This window comes from Pleurodeles waltl, chromosome 5 (assembly GCF_031143425.1).
Source record: "Pleurodeles waltl isolate 20211129_DDA chromosome 5, aPleWal1.hap1.20221129, whole genome shotgun sequence".
Taxonomy (NCBI): domain Eukaryota; kingdom Metazoa; phylum Chordata; class Amphibia; order Caudata; family Salamandridae; genus Pleurodeles; species Pleurodeles waltl.
In genome coordinates this window covers 1151522040-1151549028 of record NC_090444.1, presented here as the reverse complement: position 1 = coordinate 1151549028, position 26989 = coordinate 1151522040, and the positions used below count along the sequence as shown (strand labels likewise).

At 42.8% G+C, this 26989-nt stretch overlaps 1 protein-coding gene across 1 annotated transcript in view; it reads left to right on the top strand.

Moving 5' to 3' along the window:
- Positions 1 to 26989, top strand: part of MAN1A1 (mannosidase alpha class 1A member 1) — a 417034-nt gene that overhangs the window by 365872 nt on the left and 24173 nt on the right. The window contains exons 9-10 of the mRNA XM_069235393.1: positions 529 to 748; positions 14118 to 14290. Of these exons, the coding sequence (XP_069091494.1) occupies positions 529 to 748; positions 14118 to 14290 (393 nt within the window). The remainder of the gene's footprint in view (positions 1 to 528; positions 749 to 14117; positions 14291 to 26989) is intronic.

Below are 26989 nucleotides of genomic sequence, written 5' to 3'. Positions count from 1 at the left end.
GGTTTGTTTCCTTTGTGGGAGTATTCCCACATTACACTCGGTCTAACAGTACTGGTGGAATTACTACTCTTCCATTAAAGCAACTCTCTTGTGCCTTGATTATAATAGTACTTGCGAACTCTGTGCTTTCCACCGATTAAGGAGTGTTAATTATTATGCTATCCAATTCGCGAGGTGCAAGCATGCTGGTTGGTTTCTTATGGAAGATCATATGGGTTTTGGACTAGGCTCCTGTCCATCCGATGGTTCTCTTGACCTCTACCACGATGGATGGATAGCTAGATAGCTAGGCTATTCTCCAATACTTTACTCTTTTCACACTTATGTTGGGTGCTCAGTCGCTCCCTCTTGGTAACATATTGATGCTGTAGGTAACCACAAGTTCCATTTGGTAATCCGCTTATTATTATTGCTTCTTTTTGTCCGAAGTAGTCTGTAACTACAGACTATTTGCTGTTAGTTTCTGTATATGTTTACAAACTCATTAAAACAGTGTTAACACGTTTGAAATGATTTGTAACTCCTCAGGCTATCGAAAAACATCTAATTCGAAAATCGACCAGCGGGCTGACTTACATTGCTGAATGGAAAGGAGGACTCTTGGAGCACAAAATGGGCCACCTCACCTGTTTTGCTGGCGGCATGTATGCACTTGGGGCAGATGGCGCTCCCGGCGATAAAACAGGGCACCATATCGAACTTGGTGCTGAGATCACACGCACCTGTCATGAGTCCTATGATCGTACACGTAAGTATTGGTTCTAATATCGAACTGCAGGTTATGGTTTTTGTAGGTTGTATCAGTTAAGTAGTAACGGTATTGTTTCAGTGTCTTATTTTAAATCAACGTTATTTTAATTTCATGTTTGCTGTGCCAGCAAATTGTTTTGATATTTAAGTTCTATTAGGATGCTTGGTCTCAGCACAGATATCTGGCAATAAAGTCTGTGCAAGTGAATGATTATGATGAAGTTTAAGTTATCTGTGAAGTGTTTGGGACAGCTGGATTGGGTTCTTTTCCAAAATCCTAGTTATTGAACATAAAAAGATAACTAGTGCTTACCTTTCAAGAAATTGACCTGTGTGATGATTTCTTATCATAATATGGCCACGTTACTATCTTTTTTTAATTTATATTTCCAACACCTCATACCTGTTGGAGAATTCATGCATGCTACTTAAGTTATGCTTAACATGAAAAGATATGCTTTTAGAACCCACTTATTCATGCTTATTTTTCTGGCTCTCCGGATCTGCAGTCACAATTGTGACACACGTTTACACCATTGTGAGACAAAACATATCCCTTTATCATTAAGGTAAAGCATCTTTAAAAATAAAAAAAACAGACGAAGTTTGAGATCTCTGTTTGAATGATGTACAGAATTTTTAAATCTTGAAGATAAAGTGATTATTTCAAGAATGACTGCAACTATTTGTCTTCCAGAGTTTAATTGTGAGGTGTCAGAGGGTCAGGGACTACCTGCTTAGGTTCCTTTGAGGATCGAACTGAGTTTATTCTGTTTACTTTTTCTTATAACCGTTGTGAGGACAATTTTCAACACCTCTCTGTAAGCTTTCCTGGAATATTTTAAGAGGCCTTTCTCTCCAGGTTTCTCCTTTACTTGATGCCGGAGTTCTTTTAGTCTGTATTAGCATATGGCTTGAAAGGTCAGCAAAACACTGTAGTTGATAGTGAAGTAAACAATAAAGAGAAACCATTGCTGGCATCGACTAGGTAGCCATCTTAATCTGCACCAACGTTGCCCATCTCAGTGGCACAGTACGCCCATGTTGGAGATGAGGACAAAAACCCTTCTACCAAAATGACTGATGCCAGTGCGTCAAAAGGCACAGGTCTGAATGGTGTCAAGATTCAGCTAACGACTGTAGAAGCTGTATGCACAAAGACACACACCAGATGGTCTGAAGAAGAGTGACTGCCACGCCCAAGGCAAAAGAAGTGGAATGTTGCCACTCTGAACTTCTCGATGCTGTGCTTATCAAGATGTTAACATGACAACTGGTCAAAGTGCCAAGAAAAACACATATTTTAACAAATAATATTAGCCAGGACCACAGTAGCAAAAAATACCAGTGACAGAGACATGAAACCAATTCTCAGATCAAAAGAACACTTGTCGCTGTTGCAAAGTTACCTCATTCTTTATGCTTTATGTCGTGCTTTGGTTTTCTTCTGGGGATTAGCGTTATTTTAATTACGTTTGGCTCAAAATCAGACAAATTATACTCTATGAATGCAAAAGAGCAATCCGAATAAAAAAGGACGTGGGTAATCTTAGTCCTAAAAAAATAAATAAAAATCATAGCCCAGATAAATAAAATGTGTTTTATTTATTACCATTCTCGAAATTCACCACTAGTGCTTTAAATCAACGGATATGTCTAAAATATTAGTATGTAGGAGCTTATATCCAACGTCTCCAAAGATTTCTTAATCTACAGCAGAGGAAAACGTATTAAACAAAATCTCATTACTTTGACTATTCAGCCCTGACTCGCTTGATCTTATTTCTTTCCCTCTACCTTAGATTTTGTGAAAGTGACTGCCCAAACTGGCCAATATAAATAGATGCTTTTTTCGAGCACCATTTGATTGTACAAAAATATCTACAGACAATATAAGTAGATGTTGTGCCAACGTGTGGTTAATAGTATTTTTTTTCTTAATTCCATGCCGTGCCAGACATATTTATAAATATCTCATATTGGGAGTCAGTTCATTGTTTTAAATAAAAAAGTGTCCCTGCTCCACACTTTCCACTCATTGATATGCTGCTTTGAAAAATAAATCGACAATAACTCTGTGGTAACACAATGAATGGTCATACCAGCTTGGAAAAAAATTCTGTAATTAATACTATATCCAGGTCGAGGGTACCTTCAAACCACCAAACTGGAATGCTACTGGTTAAGATCAAAACTCGTTTTGCTTTGTAATCAAGTTTGAGAGGCTGAAATAACAATCTATTATAAAGTCCACTCTAATCTTCTTTATATTAAATTAAGACTTTATTGCTTCTTCTTCACTCTGTGCCTTCCTCCTCCTCCTTCATCACCTTCTCTGTCAGCTCCTCAACATTCTATCATACACTCCAGATCCCAACCACCTCCAGATCCTTCCATCTTTAATTTCCCAGTAGGGGAGGACGGATCATACCATTATGAACTAAGTCTTAACAGTGCCTAATACATTTTGATGCCAATGACATTAATAACTATATTTGTCTAACGACTTTACCTTAACGGAACTACATACATATAATTTAGTAAGTAAAACATTGGATTAAAATATAACACAATCCCCATAACACTTATTAGAATAAAGCATTCTCACATATAGCTCATGCTTCGCCGCCGCCATCTAGACTTCCTAGTCCAGGTTGTCATTGAATAAAAGCTTTAACTATGCAGAACTGTGGAATAGTTACCATTGGTTACCATATAGTCAACCTCCCCAACATTTACAGCAATCAGTGACTGCCACAAATTGTTTTGGCAGTGTTGGTTATCATGCTGCTTTTTTCTGAATGTGAAGCTATGTCCAGTCTGTAATGTATCTCAGCCTGACTACGTAATGGGAAGGCTACAACAGCATAGAAAATATATTGTAATGGATAGGTTCCAACCAAACTGTAATGGATTGGTATTTGTCGTACTTGAATACCTTTCATGATCTGCTATGTAAAAATTGAATGGAGATAATAAACACTCTTGTTTGCCAAACTATTCGGTGGGAATTTATATGTACGTTTCTTTCTGGCATACACCAGATTCTAATTGTAGAACTGATGTAACGGTTAACCTAGTTACTCAGAATCATAATAATACTTTGTGCGATTGTGCGGCAAAGATAAGTCTTTACTATAAGCATAGGCACATTAACTAAATTTGATTGGATAAAACTAGCCAATCTCGAAAAGGTGGTTAGCACAATGAATTTGTCCGAATCACCAAGGCCAGACTGTTGTTCTAGGTAGCTTGAGTGGTGGATTTAAAATCCCTTTTTATCCTGGTTGAAAGACGTTCTCTTGAATAAAATTAATATCCTAACGATGCTTATGACCTGGCATTTGAGCAATACATGTTGCCTTTTGCACCCCTGCCTGAACTTGTGCTGTATGTTTTTGACCTCCTCAAAAGCATGGAGACTCAAGCGCAAGATGGGTTTCCCCTCTGCCTTTGTGGACATGATGCCCTTCCCCCACTCCTTGCCTCATGTAGAATCAGTTTGCTGGGTGGTGAAAAATCTGAAGGTTGATAAAAAGAGATTGCTTCCAGCCAGCTCAGAGCTCTTCTAGAAAAGAGGAACAGAACAGATTTGGTTATCTAAGCAGCTGTTGCCTCCAAATCTGCCCAATTCCAACCTACGTTTTATTGATGTCTCCACTGTGCCTTGTAAAATACACACCAGAGTGCCCCCTTTCCATGTCTAGAAGTTGTTTCAATACAGAATACATCATACTCAAAACGTATAGCCAGTTTCTCAATTAAAACACATACCTTTGGCCATGTGGTATGGCCATGTGCCTTCTTGGGCAGTTTCATGGGAAGATGTTCCTTGCATTTGACTAGACAAAATGATTAACTTTTAGCAAGGCTTGCATTTTCCTTCTTTCTGGCCTTCTGGCAGTGCCCCTTGGGAATGAATAAGAACAGACCCTCTGCAGCTAATTCTCTGTATTTACCATCTGGCTACTGCACCAAAGGACATTTGATTTGCACATACCCTGTTGCAGTTTTGTAGTACTCCATATGCCCTTCTCCTGGTAAATGTGACAACAAGCTTAGAATCTAGAGCAACATTAGCTGTAGCTTTCTGACAATATCCAACCTACACATTCCGGCTGAAGGGTGGAGATGTGCTACCAACCCACATAGGCAACAGGAAGGGCAATCTGATTAAAGACTGAGTGGAGAACAACTCAAGGGGAGTAGCGGCCCTGGAGGCACAAGACATTTGAAGCCCAACTAGTCTGTTCTCAATTTAGGAAGCATTCATGAGAATGGAAAGCATTTGAGGGCCAAGAATATGCTTGGACCATGTTAGGACGGTGACTGACAGAGAACCTGTACTGCTACTTCCTGTGGGGTGCTGCAGTGCCTTACTTAAGCCAAATTGGGATTCCTTGCGGCATGTCTTTCAGTGTGTTTTGTTTTATTGATTGTGAATGGTCGTCCTAATTCAAAGCATTGAATTGTTAATCTACCAACCAGTTTTGAAGATATTGGGGTTTGGAGGTGCAGTATGACCATTAGAATAAATGTTAATGTTCCGTAATAGCAGATCTGAACAAGTAGGTGCCTCTGGTCCTGTGGCTGTCGTACACTATGAATCTCCCTTCCCTACCCCTATGTCTGTCATTTCCAAATGCGGTGCCCTACAATTCAGTGCCTCAGTGTATCTAATGTAGCTACCAAGTTCTTTCAGACAAAACTGTTTAAAAAAAAAAAAAAAACGCTTTAGGCTGTAATTTGTCTCTCGTGGAATGTATTTGGTGTCCTAGGTGCCTGTTGCTGTTATTTGCCACATCTGTGCTGGCTTCTGCAGCCATTCACTTGTCCTTCAACCAAGTGACTGGTGTGTTTTGCCAACCAGCAGAATCTCCCTTTTTTGAGAGTTTATAATCCCATATCTCTTTAGGAGTATGTGTTTTTTGGGAGTTTCGGCAAGTTACCAGCACCATATGTTGCTTAGAAACCATTGGGAATAGCACAAACATTGAGAAATATAGCCCATTTAATGAAACTGAGATCCTATTCAGCGCTCGCTAGGGCCTCACAATCTCAGGCTAAGAGTATAACAGTGTTCACAGATCCATAACGTCGTTTTACTTTAAACAATTTGACTCGTATACGTCTAGAAGTTGCCAGGGCCATTCGGTATTTGTACTTACTTAATTGTAAATGCCTCCAGTTACCAGCCTGTAAACAAAGCTATATCTCTTGACCAAAAAACGTCTTCTTTCAGTGAGATTTTTGTGTGGTTGTTGTATCATATTTTCTTACTTCATATCTACTTTCTCCTCCTGAAATAAGAATTGGCTCCTCTTATTTGATACACTTTAAGACATTTCAAATGCTCGATTATTTTCCAAGGCAAATCAGTGGATTAGAAATGCACTGTTAGATGGAATGTGTGGCTGTAGATACACATGCTTTGCATACTTTTGCCCTGTAGTGTTGGGTCCGGATGTGTACAAGTTGTTTTTCTTCAAAGAATCTTATGGGGTAACAAGGTAAAGTGACCCCTCCTCTCAGTGAAAGTGTCCATGAGCATCGACTCCATTGTTAATTTGTTTTCTTTTCGCCATCGGGTTCGGACGTGTTCCTCAGTGCCCAAGTTCGAGACCGCTTCAGGCTCCTTTCGGACCATTGTACATCCCCATGCGCGTCGGTATTGTTTTTGTTCGTGTTTCACACATGTCCATTGAAAATGGAAAGAAAATAGTCCTTTGTCGATTCAACGGACTCCTCACTCTGCCTTTGGGCTGTGCCAATCGGGTGTCTTTGTTCTTCTGAAGTAACGGTAGGCAGTGCTCTACTGATGGATCAGACTCTTTTTCGGTTCTGTCTGATGCCACGCTAAATACCCGCACACAGACCTCCATTCGGTTTGTAACGTCTGCCTGTCTCCTGACCATAACAAGGAGAATTGTGAGGCCTGTTGATTGTTTTGATCGAAAGACATTGCAGGATAGTCAAGTGCATCAGAAGGAAGTGCAGCGCAAAGAATTAGGGGAGATACCAGGCATCTTCGATCTCCAGGATATCGAACAACAGTAAGAGCTGCATGAGGCTTCAGCAGTGGAGAAAGAGGCCTTCTCAATTCCAGACTGAATCAGATTCAGAAATGGGGATCAGCATGCAAAATACTCCATCAGCCCAGCACGCAGTGAGTACACAGGCTGCTACAGACCCTACCAAGAGCCATTCAGTACTGACCGAACATCCTGTTTCTGGGCCACCACTGTTGACAGGCCATGGGAGGCACCGACCAATTGGAAAGGCTTCCCGCCTTCTGGCTCGGCACCGAAAGCTTACGCTGGTGTACATTGCTAGTCGATCTAGGCACTGAGTCGACTATCTAGCTCTTTGATTCCAACTACCCTGGCACAAAAACAGAAACCTACTTCGGCAACAAAAGCGATTGTTTTGGCACCAGATGCAATATTGGAAACTATAGCGGAGAGGCTCGATCCCAAACAAAAGGCTCTTCATATACAGCCTTCTACTGGTCGGATCGTAACACTGTAAACCTGACACCAACTTCATCCAAGCGTCAGCTTTCATTTGAGGAGGTTATTGATTTACCTTCACCTCTTAAGAAGAAGTAGGACATTGGCACCAGTCCTATTCACCCACCTCTGCCTGCCTCTCTTCCATTTCCACAACCTACTCCACCTTCCTCACCACAACTTCCTTCTTCACCACATCATTCACACTCTGATATAGCAGGCATAGCCGTTTTAAGTCCACAAAGCTCTCTGCAATCATATGCAGAAGATCGGGGAGGGGATAATACTTGAGATCAGCCAGCATAGACCCCTGGGACACGTGACATTGAGCCCCTGGGAGATCCAGACCTACACCCAGCTAAGCCATCACCATCAGATGACACTACATCTTTTAATGAGCTTATAGCTAGGCGACTGCATACCATCAGGTCTCTTTATGCAAGGATCCTATAGAGGATGATTTTCTTTCTGAAACTGTCCTACTGCTATGGCTTGCCAACACCTGCCCTTATTAAAAGGAATGAATGACCCGACGTGCAGATGAGATCTTCAAGGATCCAGTACACGCCCGAATTATAACGCCCAGGGTAGATAAAAAAATATAAGCATCTTCTGATCATGCTTACATTGCAGGACATATTCCACCTGGTTCATTAACTGTGTCAAATGCTCATAAACAAGTTAATTCTCAAACTACAACAGATACCCTCCCACTAGATAAGGACTCTAAACTCATAGATGCCTCAGGCAAAAGGGTGGCAGTTCAAGCAGCCAATCATGGGAGTATCGTTAATACCAAGGGGCTATTAGCAAGATATGATAGAGCACACTGTGATGAGATGGAAGATCTCATTCAACTGAGGGGCATCGAAAGAAGGATCGACAACTGTTCAGGAAGCCAAGTTGATTTCCATTAACTCGATTAGTTGTGCTCTTGATGCAAAAGACACAGCTGCTAGGGGCATACATACTAGCCCACTTTTACGTAGACATGCCTGGCTGTACATATCTGGTTTTAAACCAGAAGTGCAGCAAACACTTTTAAATGCCTTTTTCAACCAGCAACGTTTTTTTGGTCCTCAGATTGACCAAGATCTAGAGAAGATAAAAAAGAACACTGAAGTTGCCAACTCTATGGGTGCACTTCAAACTCCTGTAATTCGTGATTCCTTTTGATGACCTGTTTTTAAGCAGGGTAGCAAACAAACGTCATCAGATTGCTCTGCCTCTTTTAGACAACTCTGCCCAGCATCCCCTTCAAGAAGATGTTGCAGAGGTACCTACAGGGAGAACAATTCTAAAGGTCGAGAGAGAGGTGCCTCCACCCTTCTACATCTAAGCAGTGACTCTCTTCTAATTCCCTCTGATCACTTAACACCTCTTGGAGGACGCCTACAGCAGTTTTTCCCACACTTAGAAAACAATAGCAGCGGCTCAATGGGTGTTGGATATTATCCAACATGGTTATTGCTTGGAGCTCATCCAAAAAACCTCCGAACATACCACCTTTCAATCACTAACTTCCCATTGAACATTTCAGTTTGTGAAATCAAGAAGTACAGGCCCTCCTACTCAAAGGAGCCATAGATCCAGTTCCATTTCATCAGAAGGGCACAGGAGAATATTCACTTAACCCACTCATTCCTAAAAAAGATGGATCACTTCAGCCTATCCTAGATCTCAGGCCATTAAATCGCTACATCCTGTCGGAACACTTTGATATGGTGACTTTCCAGGATGTGGTCCCTGTATTACAACAAGGAGATTTTATCTACGTACTAGACTTATAAGATGCATACTTTCACATTCCAAGACATCCAGCTCACTCGAAATACCTGCGCTTCTTAATACAAGGAAAACACTACCAGTTCAAAGTACTCCCATTCAGAGTCACTACTGTACTTTGTGTCTTCACAAAATGTTTTGCAGTAATTGCAGCACATCTACGCAGAGTATTCATGTGTTCCCATATCTGGGCAATTGGCTCATCAAATGCAGTACGCTTCCACTATGTCTATAACACGCCCAGACCACACACTGCCTTCTTTATCAGCTGGTGCTTACCCTCAACATACAAAAATCACACCTTTAACCGACACAGATCCAGCCATATCTAGGAGCTATCTTCAAAACACAGCTAGGACCAACTTATCCAAATGTAGTCAGGATTCAAAATATCACAACCCTGCTGTGACAGCTGCACCCTAATCAACAGATAACAGTACAAACAGTTCAGAGGATATTGGGTATGATGGCATTTTGTATTACGATAGTACCACATGCAAGACTGCACATGCATGTCAATGGTTTCGGGTCAGATACTGGATATACAGGGAGTGCAGAATTATTAGGCAAGTTGTATTTTTGAGGATTAATTTTATTATTGAACAACAACCATGTTCTCAATGAACCCAAAAAACTCATTAATATCAAAGCTGAATATTTTTGGAAGTAGTTTTTAGTTTGTTTTTAGTTTTAGCTATGTTAGGGGGATATCTGTGTGTGCAGGTGACTATTACTGTGCATAATTATTAGGCAACTTAACAAAAAAAAATATATACCCATTTCAATTATTTATTATTACCAGTGAAACCAATATAACATCTCAACATTCACAAATATACATTTCTGACATTCAAAAACAAAACAAAAACAAATCAGTGACCAATATAGCCACCTTTCTTTGCAAGGACACTCAAAAGCCTGCCATCCATGGATTCTGTCAGTGTTTTGATCTGTTCACCATCAACATTGCGTGCAGCAGCAACCACAGCCTCCCAGACACTGTTCAGAGAGGTGTACTGTTTTCCCTCCGTGTAAATCTCACATTTGATGATGGACCACAGGTTCTCAATGGGGTTCAGATCAGGTGAACAAGGAGGCCATGTCATTAGATTTCCTTCTTTTATACCCTTTCTTGCCAGCCACGCTGTGGAGTACTTGGACGCGTGTGATGGAGCATTGTCCTGCATGAAAATCATGCTTTTCTTGAAGGATGCAGACTTCTTCCTGTACCACTGCTTGAAGAAGGTGTCTTCCAGGAACTGGCAGTAGGACTGGGAGTTGAGCTTGACTCCATCCTCAACCCGAAAAGGCCCCACAAGCTCATCTTTGATGATACCAGCCCAAACCAGTACTCCACCTCCACCTTGCTGGCGTCTGAGTCGGACTGGAGCTCTCTGCCCTTTACCAATCCAGCCACGGGCCCATCCATCTGGCCCATCAAGACTCACTCTCATTTCATCAGTCCATAAAACCTTAGAAAAATCAGTCTTGAGATATTTCTTGGCCCAGTCTTGACGTTTCAGCTTGTGTGTCTTGTTCAGTGGTGGTCGTCTTTCAGCCTTTCTTACCTTGGCCATGTCTCTGAGTATTGCACACCTTGTGCTTTTGGGTACTCCAGTGATGTTGCAGCTCTGAAATATGGCCAAACTGGTGGCAAGTGGCATCGTGGCAGCTGCACGCTTGACTTTTCTCAGTTCATGGGCAGTTATTTTGCGCCTTGCTTTTTCCACACGCTTCTTGCGACCCTGTTGACTATTTTGAATGAAATGCTTGATTGTTCGATGATCACGCTTCAGAAGCTTTGCAATTTTAAGAGTGCTGCATCCCTCTGCAAGATATCTCACTATTTTTGTCTTTTCTGAGCCTGTCAAGTCCTTCTTTTGACCCATTTTGCCAAAGGAAAGGAAGTTGCCTAATAATTATGCACACCTGATATAGGGTGTTGATGTCATTAGACCACACCCCTTCTCATTACAGAGATGCACATCACCTAATATGCTTAATTGGTAGTAGGCTTTCGAGCCTATACAGCTTGGAGTCAGACAACATGCATAAAGAGGATGATGTGGTCAAAATACTCATTTGCCTAATAATTCTGCACTCCCTGTAGTGTTGGTAGGCAGCCGCACTCCTCACGCTCTGGAGTGGTGGAACATACAATATTTGTGAAAAGGGCAGCTGTTTCTCAACCCTGTTCCCCAGATCACTCTTAAAGTGAATGCATCTCTGACAGGATGGGTTGCTTTCTATCCGTACAAGGACTTTGGGACTCCAAGTCCTACACATCAACTAGTTGGAACTTCAAGCCATTTATGTAGCACTCAAAGTTCCCTAGTTCACTTAACGGGCAAGATTGTTGTGGTCCGAACGGACAACACAACCGCAATGCTCTATTTACAGAAACTGGGGGTGACACAGTCTATACAGTTATCACGCCTGTCTTATACAATCTGGCATTGGGCAATAGGACACCTCATTCACTTGTTAGTGGAATACCTTCAAGGGATGGACAACCACTTTGCCGACCTCCTGAGCAGGATGCACCACCAAGTCCACGAATGGGAGCTCCAACATAGAGTCCTCCATCCATACTTTCACAGGTGGGGGTTTTCTGTAAACAGTGCAAAATGCCCAAACTTCGCCTCCAGGCTCCCACACCCCCACTATCCATGGGAAATGCCCTATGGATGAATTGGTCAGTGATATTTGCCTCCCCGTTTCCACTGCTCCCTCTTCTGTTTGTTGTCCGAAAACTGAGACAGACGTCTCTCCATTCTAGTAGCTACCAATTGGGCATGACAACTATGGTTCACCACACTACTCGAACTATCAGTAGTACCCCACAAGAATCCTCCCCTACACCCAGATTTTCCCACTCAGAACCACATACAAATCAGGCATCCAAATCCCAAAGAATTCAATCTTGTGATTTGGATCCTGAAGTCAGACAGTTTGGATACTTGAATCTTCCTCCTGAGTGCATGACCATTCTTAAGGAAGCACATAAACCCACCAATAGGGCATGCTATGCTGCAAAGTGGAAACAATCTGTTTTCTGTTGTTGTGACAAACCATTTAAAGCAACTGTTCAAGATATTGTCAGCTATTAACTTTATTTACAAACTTGTGGCTTAGCATATACTTCAATACGCCTTCACCTTGCAGCTGTAGCTGGATTGACGCAAAACAGGCAACATTTATCATTGTTCAAAATACCCGTTAAGGATTTCTTGGAAGGTTTAAAAACGGTAATTCCACCCAGAGTGCCTCCTGCACCAGTTTGGAATCCCAACATTGTGCTCTCTAGGCTTATGGGGCCACCATTTGAATGAACCCTTGCATAACTGTCTACAGCAGTTTCTATCATGGAAGGTAGCTTTGTTTTGATAGCAATCACCTCACTAAGACGTGTTAGTGAGCTTCAGGCATTAACCGTGGAAGAACCATTTTTTCAACTACATAAGGATAGGGTAGTCCTACGGACCAACCAAAAATTTCTACCAAGGGTAGTTTCTGCATTTCACCTAAACCAAACAGTTGAATTACCAGTTTTCTTTACACAATCTGAATCCGTTGCAGAAAGAGCTCTGCAATACACTAAATGTAAAAAGAGCTTTAATGTATTATATTAACAGAACTTAAGAGTTTTGTAAAACTAAACAACTCTTTGTTGCTTTCTTTCCTCCCCACACAGGGAAGGCTAGTCCTAACGCAAGTATCTCAAGATGGATAATTAAATGCTTCCAAATTTGTTACATCAAAGCTAAATAGTTTGCCCACACCTCCTAGAGTGCACTCAGCTCATAAGTTAAGAACATCTATGGCTTTCTTGGGTAACATACCAATAGCTGAAATTTGTGAAGCAGCTACATGGTCAGCTCCACACACTTTTACTAAACACTACTATGTGGATGTATTAGCATGCCAACAAGCAAATGTCTTTGTCAGAAAACTACAACACCCACAGGTTAGCTACTGCTTTATGGAGGGCACTGCTTTACACTCTATGCAGAGCATGTGTATCTACAGCCATATATGGCATCGAACAGATTGTTAATTACCCTGTAAGCATCTGTTTGTGGCATGTAGTGCTGTGGATTCACATTCGCCCGCCGTCCTCCCAAGAAACCTGTGGCTATTGTAGTATTTTCCATTCTTATACACATGGACATCTTTCTAACACTTTACTCACACTCTATTCCCATGCAATTGTGGGAAAACAATCTAACAATGGAGTCGACCATGCGCACTATCACAGAGAGGAGGGGTCAATTGACCTGATGACTCCAGAAGATTCTTCTAAGAAAAACTACACATCCAGACCCAGCACTAGATGGCAGAAGTATGCGGAGCCTGTGAATCCACATCACTGTATGCCACAAATAGATGCTTATAGGGTAACTAATATAATAATTGTCATGGGTTTGCATTGATGGTTTTATTTTTTTTATTTAAAAAAAAGAATTTACACTTAATTCTCAAACACTTTCTTTGTCACTGTAATTTTAGTGCATTAGTGCACTTTCTGCATTGAATTAATTAAAAGATTTCTAAAGCACACAGATACTCCAAAGAATGTTCTGTCTTTAAGTCTCCCTGTACATGGGAAGCGCCAGGACACTTTTTGAAGTTTTATTTAATCGCCTTTTAACTCAGTTTGGGCCCTACTCCGGATTCTTTGAACTGCTTTATATTCTATTTAATGGAAGTGTTTATTTGGACATTGTTTTCTCTCTTGGGCATTTTTGTCATTTGTTGTTTAGCGTGTGCCTGGGCATTTTTTCTATTCATTTACTGATTGGAAATACTGATACTTAACTCGAAGCACAATGCGATGTTATAGCCTTTATCGTGTCATGAAAGAAATAATTGAATATAAATGGAGATTACAACGCTAACTTGCTGGCATTCAAATCTCTAATTCTAAATCTCTAATCAGAGCTGTGATTTGTATTAAAATGGCCTTCTTTAAAAGATGTTTCGTTGTCTCCTTAACATGTATGCTCAGATACATTGTGTGCCAGTAAACACACAGTACATTTTGTAACCTTATTGGCAATTTTTTCCTTTTAGCTATGAAATTAGGACCTGAGGCCTTCAGGTTTGATGGTGGGGTTGAAGCCATTGCCACAAGGCAAAATGAAAAGTATTACATCTTGCGACCAGAAGTTATTGAAACCTACATGTATATGTGGCGATTCACTCACGACCCCAAGTACCGACAGTGGGGCTGGGAAGCTGTTGAGGTACGTACACTGTTTTTTTTTGGCTGTTGTAATATGGAAATAGTGACTTGGGTTGTTTCTATTATTTTTCAGAGATAATACAGATCAGTTTAACCGTTTACAGAATAGAGGTTTGCAAGCAACAGCCCTTGTTTGCAATAGCTTCTACACTTTTGACTACTTTTTTCTCATGATGCTTAAAGTTAAACATATCAGATTTAGCTCATCATTCTCACCGTATCCACAATTGTGATGACTTTCATTCATTCACCCTTGCACCTAGAGGCAATTTAATTCAGTGTAAATTATAGTAAACATTAACTCAACAAAACGGTGAACCTGTCGGAGAGTATTGCATCTGTTGCACATTTATTTTAACACACAGATGAGCGAGCTAAAATCCACACACACACACACACACTTAAGATATTGTATAAGCAATAACATGTTCCGTTTCTAAACAACAGAATCAGATTTTTTTAAATTATATTTTCGAGGAGGAGTGGGACAGTGATTAGCATGATCGTGACAAGTCTTAGTTTTTCAAAATTTCTTGAAGGGCAGTCATGATTTTGGTAGTTTCTTCAATATCTGTACCTCTTAACCCAACTCTTTCTGTTCGTGGTGCATAGGTAGCCATATTGCTACCTCTAGGTCTAACTTCATGAATAAACTACTCCCAACCAATGTCGTCAGGTTCTTCTGATGCCTTGCAAAGTCTTGGTGGGATTTTGGCATGAGTTTGTATCCCAAAGTCATATGAAGGAGAGGCTTTGAATTTTAATCCTTGTGTTTGAGACAATATAAAATTGGGATCACCTTTAGTGCTGAGGCTACAAATCCAAACTGTAGCGAATATCACCAGTTGCGGCTCACAACGGTGAAGGGGCAGGGGAAGGTGGGGGTGGTCGGATTAAGTTAAATATTTAAAACTTACCTGGGCTGCCATCTTCAGGACCGCGGTGCTCATCACCTCTGCCTGCAGGCACAGGCTCCCAGCCTGCCCTGCTCAATGCTGGGAGAGCCCAGCCAGGTGTTGCTGGGCTATGAGAGAGCCCTGTGCCCATGTGTGTTTGGCAAGCCCGAGACGGCCAGCAAACATACATCCGCTATGAAGGGGAGTGCTGAGCACTCCCTCTCATTGCTCATCACCCCCGTGGCCGTGCCCCTGCTGGCAGAGAGGGTGGGGGGGTGAGGTGATGCTCCTTTGCCCTTATGGAGGAACCGCCCCTGAATATCACTATGGATTCTATATAATTTTAAATGTTGTTTCCTGTGGAGGCCAGTTAAAGCACTAGTGCTGAGGTTCAAACTTCCAAAGTACAAGTGGTTTATTGTGTGTGTTCGGTGTCTGAAGCTGCGGGAGTTGAGGACTTACCTCTGCAAAAAAAAAAAAAAAAACCTTGAGTTGTGCTTTCATTTTTGGGTCATTGAATAGGTCTAAGTCAGATGTGATCCCTTTCTTTTTTACTCTCTTATTTGGAGAAAGGAACTTGCTTAGTGGGTCAGATTAACCGTGTTTTGTATTTCGCCCTTCAAAATTCCAGGAGACAGAAGTCCTTAACCCAGTGAGGTTGTGCTTCAGACCTGATACGATTCTGTAGTTACCTTGAGCCTCAATTACGACCCTTTTCTGGAAGATAAGAAAATCTGTGCACATTTGGAACAGACGCTGGTGGATGCTTATTACCATGACCCACGATGAACCTTGCAGTAACCCACAGATTAGCATCCTTGCAGATGAAAGAAGAGAGCACTTTCTAGTTTGTTCTGTGTGGTTGGAAAGATAAGTGGACCCATTCTAAGGCCATGGCAGGCATATTCTGTTCAAGAAACGGATGGGTCATTTGGCTCATTAGCCCGTTTTTGTTTCCGATAACTTTATTGGGATCAAAGCCGCTCCTGATCCATTAAAAATTTAACATGGTGATTTTCTGGCACTTATGCAGGCACAGGGTCTGTTCACCTCCACCATCAAAATCCGGGGGCAAGGGTACCAAAAGAAAATGTTCTGCGAGCAGCCTGTTTGTTTCGAAGCAGATTTGTTCATGCTGCCTTTGTCCCAGAACGCGTTTAGGCCTGTTGTCAAAGTTAAGGCATGTTCAGCCGCATTTCAGGCCCCTGTACAATTCATCTAAAATGTAAACTGCCACTATAGACAACACTTAGATTCTTTAAGCACGGTTCCCTTGTCACCAGCGACTGCACGAATGTTCACGTTTGTCTGGTAGTCCTTTAAAACTTGTGTTCTGTCAAGCAGTCCCCACTACCCATATCCTCCAGTTAATGACTGAAAGTGCAGTAAAATCTGTACTCTTGGCTCTGAAGAACATTCATTTATAAAACCCCATTTACACAGTAGAGTTCCTGTAATATTTTAGCTATCGTAAAGGTTTATGGTATTTTTGAGAGCCATAATTTAATGCTGGCAGTGTGGGGCGTGATTGGAAACATATTGTGCTTTTGAAAGGATGTCATGCTTATTTGGCATCCACAGGATGACTCTCTACAGATTTTAACCAGGTGACGCTTAAGAGCAGAAACACACCACATAAGCTATCCATGCCAAATTTGCGTCCTTTTTTCCAACATCCTAGGGATTCTAAAGATACCCAGAGTTTGTGGTTTCCCCTGGAGGAGACCAAGAAATTAGCCAAAATATAGCAAAAATTTCGTTAAAAAAAACAAAAAAACATCGAAAATAGGGCTGCCGAAGAAGGCTTGTGGATTCTTCCCTGAAAATGGCATCAACAAAGGGTTTGCGGTGCTAAAATCATCAGCTTCCCAGCTTCCCTGAACAGGCAGACTTGAATCAGAAAACCAAATTTTTCAACACAATTTTTGCACTTTACTGACACATACCCCAGTTTTACTATTTTTTGTGCTTTCAGCCTCCTTTCAGCTAGTGACAGAAATGGGTGTGAAACTAATGCTGGATCCCGGAAAACTAAATATTTTTGAAAAATAAACAAAATTCTGAATTCAGCAAGGGGTAATTTGTGTAGATCCTACAAGGTTTTCCTACAGAAAATAACAGCTGAAATAAAAACAAAAAAAATTGAAATTGAGCTGAAAACAGCCATTTTTCTTCATGTTTTACTCTCTAACTTTTTCCTGCGATGTCAGATTTTTTAATGCAATATACCGTTACATCTGCTGGACCCTTCTGGTTGCGGGGATATATCGGGCTTGTAGGTTCATCAATAACCCTAGGTACCCAGAACCAAAAAGGAGCTGCACCTTGCAATATGTTTTCATTCTGTACCATGTATATAGCAATTAATTTGCTGAGACATAAAGAGTGAAAAATAGGTATCAAGAAAGCCTTTGTATTTCCAAAATGGGCACAAGACAAGATGTTGAAAAGCAGTGGTTATTTGCACATCTCTGAAGTCCGGGGTGCCCATACTAGCATGTGAATTACAGGGCATTTCTCAAATAGACGTCTTTTTTTACACACTGTTTTACATTTGGAAGGATAACATGTAGAGAAAGACATGGGGCAATAGCACTTGTTTTGCTATTCTGTGTTCCCCCAAGTCTCCTGATTAAAATGGTACCTTACTTGTGTGGGTAGGGCTAGTTCCCGCAGCAGAAAATGCCCCAAAACACAGCGTGGACACATCACATTTTCCCAAAGAAATCAGAGCTGTATTTTTTACAAAGTCCCTAGCTGTGGATTTTGGCCTCCAGCTCAGCAGCCACCTAGGGAAACCTATCAAAATTTGGCAAAAAAAACACTTTTTCCCTCAAATTTCGGTGACAGTTCTGGAATCTGAGAGGAGCCACACATTTCCTCCTACCCAGCGTTCCCCCAAGTCTCCCGATAAAAATGGTACCTCACTTGTGTGGGTAGGCTAGTGCCCGCGACAGGAATGGATCACACAAGGATCAATGGTAGTCCTTGCATGAGGGCTACTGTTAACCCTGGAGTGATCCATTCCTGACGCAGGCACTAGGCTCAGGCACACAAGTGGGGTTGTGTTTTTATCAGGACAAGAGGAGAAACACTGAGTGGTAGGAATTGTGTGGATCCCTGCACATTCCTGTAGTTTCTGTGATGAAAAAGCAAGGAAACATAGTGTTTTTAATCAAGGTTTCACTTTTGCTGGGTATTCTGGGTAAGAAACCTTTGTGAAATCCAAACATGCCACACTTCCGTAGACTGCCTTGGGTGTCTAGGTTTCAGAAATGTCTGGGTTTGGTAGGTTTCCCTATATGGCTGCCAAGCCCAGGACCAAATACTCAGGTGACTGTCTAACAAAATGAGGCTGTTTTGTGATAGGTAATTTTGATGTCTCCACAATCCGTTTGGGGTACTTCCCTGTTGTGGTCACTTGCCCACTCACTAAAGTGAGGCAGTTTTTCACTGGAGACTTAGTAGAACGCTGAGTGGTAGAAAATTTGTGGCTGCCTTCAGATCCCTGGACTTCTGCTCACTGAAATGCAAGGCAAAAGTGTTTAAGCAAATTTTGTGATTTCCAGGGGATTATGGGTGAAGGAAAACCGGTGGGAGCCTTGGACTCCCCTGGTACTAGTATGTTAAAGTTAACCCACCACTCACACTGTTTGGTTTTAGCACCTCCAGAAATTATGGTTTCAAAGCATGAATACTTATCAAAGTATCTGAATATTGAAACCAAGCCTTCTGAAGGTGGGCCATAAAGCCATGTCGAGGCACCAACCTCTTTATGGTCCACACGCCATTCACGCACAACAAACAACCCTTTCATACCGCCGGCCAGGGCCCCAGTTCAACCAATCACTGCACTCACATTAACTTACCGCTGCCAGAAAAGGGCCCATCACATTCACACACCACAGAACGGAATAAGTTTGACTATGTTTTAACACCTGTCAAGTAACCACCTCCTTCTTCCTGAATATTACCGAATGCATGCGTAGCGAACCTTTACTAATGACTCCCATGACAGCCACCCAAGGCTCAGGAAGACATGTTTTTCATGTGCCTTTAACCTGTGCTAAATCCAACTCCTTCCAGTTTGTGGATGAAAGTTGGGGGTGTCAGAGTATGCCGTACAAAGCGATTCCTCGAACTGAGTGAGCATATCTACCTTTGAAACTAAGGGAGACATGCTGGGGAATTCTCATGATGTTCCCTAGAGAGGTGGTCATTGGCTATGAAAAAGGGTAGTGTTTGGCACACTGGGGAGTCCGTGAGAATGTAGCTTATGTCCCAGCCAACATTATGTGCAGTCCTGTGACTGTAATGCACTTATACAGCAAACTGAACATCTACTAAGTTCTGATGGAGGATGAACATGAAAAGGTCAGACACTGACCCATACATGCCAATGTCCTTCAGTGCTGGGATGGCACCAATGGGTTTGAATCCATTGGTGTAGATGATGTACATCTGTAATACCTTTACTATCTGCCTTCTACCTATGCAATATCCCTGTGACGTTACACCTACCATACGCTTTCCTTACCCATTCATGTCTCTGTTCTCATCAGAGTCCTGACTAATCCTGTATAATTGCCAAGTGAACCTATACTAGTGTGTGGATGCAAGTTGGGAGTGTCCAAGTATGCCTGGGAGGCCTATTCCTCAAAATGAGAGAGCATATCTACCGTTGAAACTAAGGCAGATATGCTGGTGAAGAAATCCTAAGCTCTCTAAAGTAAAAAGTCAAACAAATACCCTGTGGGACTCATTCACCAACACTTATACTTTTGCTTTGAAAGTGAAGCTACAAATTGGGTTTTCTCAATTTCAAACAAGTAGAAATGTTGGTGAATATGTCCGACAGGACATTTGTTTGACTTATTACACTTACTCTGGTTCTCGTTGGCAATCATGGTGGTCCTTGTGTAGTATACATGTTACCTAACAAGCACTTCAAAATTCAGTCATGCTTTTACCATTCTGTCAGAGTACTCCATGACTATGTGGCATATGTTCTTCCCACTAGTATATGCAGTATAGGGACTATAGTGCACGTTAATTGAACAGAACACTTACCACGTTCTGACGGTGGATTTATGTCCCAAGCAGGCCATAAGGAAGTCCATGATTTCCGGAAGTAGATGAAGTATAATTCTGTGGCTCCTTGCCTAATGAAGCAGTGGCCCATGGACGTTCGGTATCCATGCACTGCCACTGAAAGGATTACTCAACGGCAGTTCCACCTCAGTCCATTTCCCAGAACTTTGCTTTAGTATGATACAACATAAAGCAAGTAGGGACACAGAGGCCTGGTTGTGATGAGGACTGGGGACAGTAATACCGACTTTCCTGACACTTTCCATGCTTAGAGCACACTTTACAGCTACGGCGTGGACGATCCTTTTTTGGGTGTTTCAGAAAAGCGATCAGCAAAGTTTCGCTCATGCAGCCTAGCCACATCCTCCAGACCATATGAGGTGGAAGCTGCTGCTGCTGCTGCTGTAACACCAGTGAGGCTTTCAATTACAGACAACTGGAAAACAAGGAAAGTCATGAGTCTTCCTGTGGTTGTCTGATAGTAAACAACATACGCATTGTATGTTGCCTTCTGGATCAGATGGGTAAACAGTTTCTTGTACCAATTGCAAGTTTTACGACACGCATTGTATGGTTGAAGAACCTGGTCGTTCCTGTCCACTCCGTCCATGTACTTATGGTAATCAAGTATACAGATGGGCTTGTGGACTTTGGCCATCTGACCCCAAACCATGATGGAGGAAGTTCTCTCATGAATTGTAGTGAGCACGTATACATCACGCCTATCCAAGAACTTGACTGCGAGCAGTTCGTTGGAACGCAATGTAGTACTCTGGAATTTCTGAAGCTTCTTGCAAACAAGCTCCTGCAGGAATAGTGTGGTTACAACGAACTTTACTGCAGGCCACAGTGCCAGCATTGTAGAGCTCACTGAACAGCTCTATTCCTGTATAGAAATTGTCCACATTAAGGTTATAACCTTTGTGAAGAAGTGGCTGGACAAGTTCCCATACAATCTTACTTGTGACCCCTAACACAGGAGGGCAACCGACATGGTGTAGGGTAGAGTCCTTCCCTTTATACACTCTCAAGCTGTACACATAGCCAGGAGAGCTCTCTCACAGCATGTACAGCTTTATGCCATAGCAAGCTCTTTTGCTCGCAATGTACTGTCTGAAAAGCAGCCGTCCTTTATGCAAGATCAAGGACTCATCAACTGATATATTCTTTCCAGGAGTATAGCTCTCTGGAAACCTGGCAGACAAATGTTCCACGACAAGCCGAATTTTGAACAACCTGTCATGGTCTGGATGGTCCCGGGGCAATGCAGTAGAATTGTAATTGAAATGCAGCATGCGCTGCAGTAGCAAAAAACAATCTCTGCTCTTGTATGGTGCGAAGATGGGGGTTACCCAAACTATGCGAGTCGTCCAGTAGGACTGCAAGGTGGGTTTCTGCACTAACCCCATTTTGAGCGTAAGGCCCAAAAATATCTTCAGCTCCACCAGCGAAGTGGGAGTCCACTGGTGTGCCCTAGAACAGGGCCCTAGAGTGCCTCCATGCTCCCTTAGGAATTGGTCTGCACAATTTTTTTAAGGAAGTCAACATCCAAAAATAGATGTACGTAGTCGACTGGCAAAAAGTTGGGCATATTCACTTTACATCCAGCGTCACCTGTAAAAGGTGGAATTTTGGGCTTAACTAAATTGGGGGGCTGCCAAGAGAGCACACTCTGTGCTTGCGGCCGCACGCACCTGCTCTCTGGGTTCGGCTAACCCGCTGTTGCCTCGCTGCACAGACTGCTTGCAAAGAGACAGCACAACTGTCATCATCGTCGCCCTCAATCATTGGAATAGGTGTTGTCGGATAGGACTCCGCCGACTGAAAAATCATTCCAGATTCTGCCCCATTATCCTCTCCCTCAGATGCTGTCTCATTCTCTGATCCTGCCTCAGAGCTATCCTCCATAACCTGAGTTAGGTCTTCAGCAGCAGTCATCCAACGAGATGCCATCTCTGCTACTGGCTAAACTGTCCCTCTAAAGTACTAGCCTACGTAGAAGGCAGATAGTCCCGAAATTGCTCATGGGTGTGATGTCCAATAGTAAATATCACCTTACCTTTGGAGAATCTGCTGAATCAGAGAAGAAACAAAGACACTGAAAATAACAACAGAAAAATACACTATTACTTCACCTTACCACATACCCATCATCACAGCTTTTAGCGCTGGTGGCACCCAGTGTGACAGTCATTTTTGGTGCTCTGCCTCCCTTGATCTCCTCTTCTAATTCCCTCAGTACCACCCAGCAAAAGTGCCCCTCAGATCTCCGCAGCTCCCCTCCACATATATTTTAGTTGTTTCAAAGTGCAGGTAACGCCTGGCTTTACTAATCCACTCAGCTAAATACATGTATATCCTTTGCAGCAGGCATATAAACTATCTGCGCTACTTTATGGTGTCACAAGCCATGCGTGTTCAGAAGCCTGTTTTTGCAGGCGAAACGCGTTATGCGAGTAATAAATGCTATGACTGCATCAGCTTGAAAGCGCATCATTTATTGTTTGTCTTGACATTGGAATTAATTGCCAGATTGCTCTGCTGGCGGAGATGCGCAACCCTCCACGGGTACTTACTTCAGGAGGAGCAACTGTTGGTTGCAATATATATTCACTGCACTCCAAAGAATCCTTTTATATCGTTTATTGTTCAAACAAGCAGCAACCACCAACGCGTTTCAAATCCACTTGAGTCTTGAACAAAATTCAAGTGGAGTTGTAACGCATTGGTGGTTGCTGCTTGTTCGAACAATAAGCGCTATAAAGGATTCTTTGGAGTGTGGTGAATAATTCTTTTGGATGCATAAATATTTCGAGGGTGGTCTCCTCAGTCACCGGCACCAGCAGCTGAGTGTGCTGCGATTGTGATCCTGACCTTTTGCTTGGCTATATATATATATATATATATATATATATATATATATATATATATATATATATATATATGTGTTCGATGGCCTGTGTAGCTGCAGATACACATGCTGTGCATATCCCGCCATCTAGTGTTGGGCTCGGAGTGTTACAAGTTGTTTTTCTTCTAAGAAGTCTTTTCGAGTCACGAGATCGAGGGACTCCTCCCATTTCGGCTCCATTGCGCATGGGCGTCGACTCCATCTTAAATTGTTTTCTTTCCGCCATCGGGTTCGGACGTGTTCCTCTTCACTCCGTGTTTCGGTTCGGAAAGTTAGTTGGATATCGAAAATTTTTACGGTATTGTTTCCGTTCGGTATCGGGTTAGTTAACGCAGATCGACACCGAATTTTTAAGAGCTCCGGTGGCCCTTCGGGGTTACGATTCCCCGGCGGGGCCTGGTCGGCCCGACCACGTGCGTCTACAAGACTAATGGAACGGACCCCATTCCGCTTCTGCCCCGAATGCCACAACAAGTATCCTTACACAGATCAACATTTGGTCTGTAATTTGTGTTTGTCTCCCGAACACAAAGAGGAGGCCTGTCGAGCGTTTCGGTCGAGGAAAATGCTGAGGGACCGGAGAGCAAGAAGGCTTCAAATGGCGTCGGCGCCGTCAGGACACCACGACTTGGAGGAAGAAGAAACCTTCTCCATTGCTGACTCGGACGAGGCTGAAACAGAACAGACGCCGAAAACCGTGAGTAAAACAGCCCCGGCCAAAACTCAGGTAAAAATCATCAAAGCCCAGGGGACGCCACCGCCGGCAGGCCATGGCTTAACCCAAAAAATTGGTGACCGTCCATCGGCACCAAAAAAGGGCACACATGTGTCGAAGTCATCCGACTCCGGTCAAGATACCGGCACAGAACAGACTCGGCCCCGAGACACTTGTTCTGAACAATCTCGACATCGAGATACCAGCACCAAGATGAGTCGGCACCGAGAGATGGGAACACCAAAACTCAAAAAAGTGGCTTTGGAGCCGAAAAAGACTGTTGAAAAGGTTTTGATACCGAAACATCCGGCTTCGGAGCCGAAAACAAGTTCCTACACCGAGGAACAAGGGCTTTCCACACAAATGCAAAGCCATAAATTCGCACAAGAGCTAGAAGCAGGGGAGCCAGATTATACACAGAGAAGGCTCCATATCCAAAAGGAGACGGGGAAGATAAGAACTCTCCCTCCTATAAAGATGAAAAGTAAACTTGCTTTCCACGATAAAGATAAACAACCACAGACAAAGGTGGCAAAACAAGTAACTCCGCCACCATCACCACAACGCTCACCGCAACCATCACCAATTGCTAGCCCACCTATGATGCAGTCTCCAACGCACACAGGGATGAGCCAAGATGATCCAGATGCATGGGATCTTTATGATGCACCTGTTTCAGATAATAGTCCCGACTGTTACCCAGCAAGACCATCACCACCTGAAGACAGTACTGCTTACACACAGGTGGTGTCCAGAGCAGCTGCTTTTCACAACGTGACACTGCACGCTGAACCGATTGAAGATGACTTTTTATTTAGTACTCTGTCGTCCACACATAGTCAGTACCAGAGTCTTCCCATGTTACCGGGAATGTTGAAACACGCAAAGCAAGTATTTCAAGAACCCGTAAAAGGCAGGGCCATCACTCCTAGGGTGGAGAAAAAGTACAAGCCTCCCCAACAGACCCTATGTACATCACGCAGCAACTGACACCTGACTCAGTAGTAATAGGCGCAGCACGTAAAAGGGCGAATTCACACACCTCCGGAGATGCACCACCACCTGACAAAAAGTCGCAAGTTCGACGCAGCGGGGAAAAGAGTGGCAGCACAAGCAGCTAATCAATGGCGCATTGCCAATTCACAGGCTTTGCTGTCAAGATATGACAGAGCCCACTGGGATGAAATGCAGCACTTTATTGAACATCTGCCCAAAGAATTCCAAAAGCGTGCACAACAAGTGGTGGAAGAGGGCCAAAGTATCTCGAATAACCAGATACGATCGGCAATGGACGCAGCAGACACAGCTGCAAGAACTGTAAATACAGCGGTCACAATTCGGAGACACGCATGGCTACGCACCTCAGGATTCAAGCCCGAAATCCAACAGGCTGTGCTTAATATGCCTTTTAATGGACATCAGTTGTTTGGGCCGGAAGTGGACACAGCTATCGAGAAGCTGAAAAAGGATACAGATACGGCCAAGGCCATGGGCACGATCTACTCCCCACAGAGCAGAGGCACATTTAGGAAGACACAATTTAGAGGGGGGTTTCGGGGCCAAACCACAGAACCCTCAACCTCACAAACCAGGCCCACATACCAGAGCCAGTATCAGAGAGGAGGCTTTTGGGGAAAATACAGAGGTGGACCGTTCCCTAAAACTAGAGGGAAGTTCCAAAGTCCAAAGACCCCTCAAAACAAACAGTGACTTCAGTGTCACAAATCCCCAACACAACACCAGTGGGGGGGGAGACTAACAGATTTTTACCAAAATTGGGAGGAAATAACACTCGTGGGTCCTAGCCATCATCCAACATGGTTATTGCATAGAATTCCTACAATTACCACCAAATGTGCCTCCAAAAACACACATGTCCAAACTACACATGGATCTATTACAGCTAGAGGTCCAAGCGTTGTTACAAAAAGATGCAATAGAACTAGTACCCAATCATCAGAAAGGAACAGGGGTTTACTCCCTGTACTTTCTCATACCCAAAAAGGACAAAACTCTAAGACCCATATTAGATCTCAGAACACTAAATCTTTACATCAAATCAGATCACTTTCACATGGTGACACTTCAAGACGTAATCCCCTTGCTCAAATAACCAGACTACATGACGACATTAGATCTCAAGGATGCGTACTTCCATATACCCATACATCCTTCACACAGGAAATACTTAAGGTTTGTAATCCAAGGAGTACATTACCAGTTCAAAGTGTTACCATTCGGGATAACAGCAGCACCAAGGGTATTTACAAAATGCCTTGCAGTAGTAGCAGCACATATCAGAAGACAGCACATACATGTATTCCCGCATCTAGACGATTGGTTAATCAAAACCAACACACAAGAACAGTGTTTTCAACACACAAAATATGTCATAGAAACCCTTCACAAACTAGGTTTCTCACTTAACTACCAAAAATCACACCTACAGCTGTGTCAAATACAACAATACTTAGGAGCAACAGTCAACACAAAAAAAGGGACTGCCACTCCAAGTCCACAAAGGGTACAAGCATTCCAAAACGTAATACAAAGCATGCACCCAAACCAGAAGTATCAGGTAAAATTAGTGATGAATCTACTAGGCATGATGTCCTCATGCATAGCCATTGTCCCAAACGCAAGATTACAAATGCGGCCCTTGCAACAGTGCCTAGCAACACAATGGTCACAAGCACAGGGTCAACTACAAGATCTAGTGTTGATAGACCGCCAAACACACACCTCGCTACAATGGTGGAATCATATAAATTTAAATCAAGGGCGGTCTTTCCAGGACCCAGTGCCTCAATACATGATCACAACAGATGCTTCCATGGTAGGGTGGGGAGCACACCTCAACCGACACAGCATCCAGGGACAATCCGCAGAAACAACTTCACATAAATCAGCTAGAACTACTAGCAGTGTTTCTAGCGTTGAAAGCATTTCAACCGCTAATAGCCCACAAACACATTCTTGTCAAAACAGACAACATGACAACAATGTATTACTTAAACAAACAGGGAGGCACACACATCACAACTGTGTCTCTTAGCACAGAAAATTTGGCATTGGGCGAATCACAAT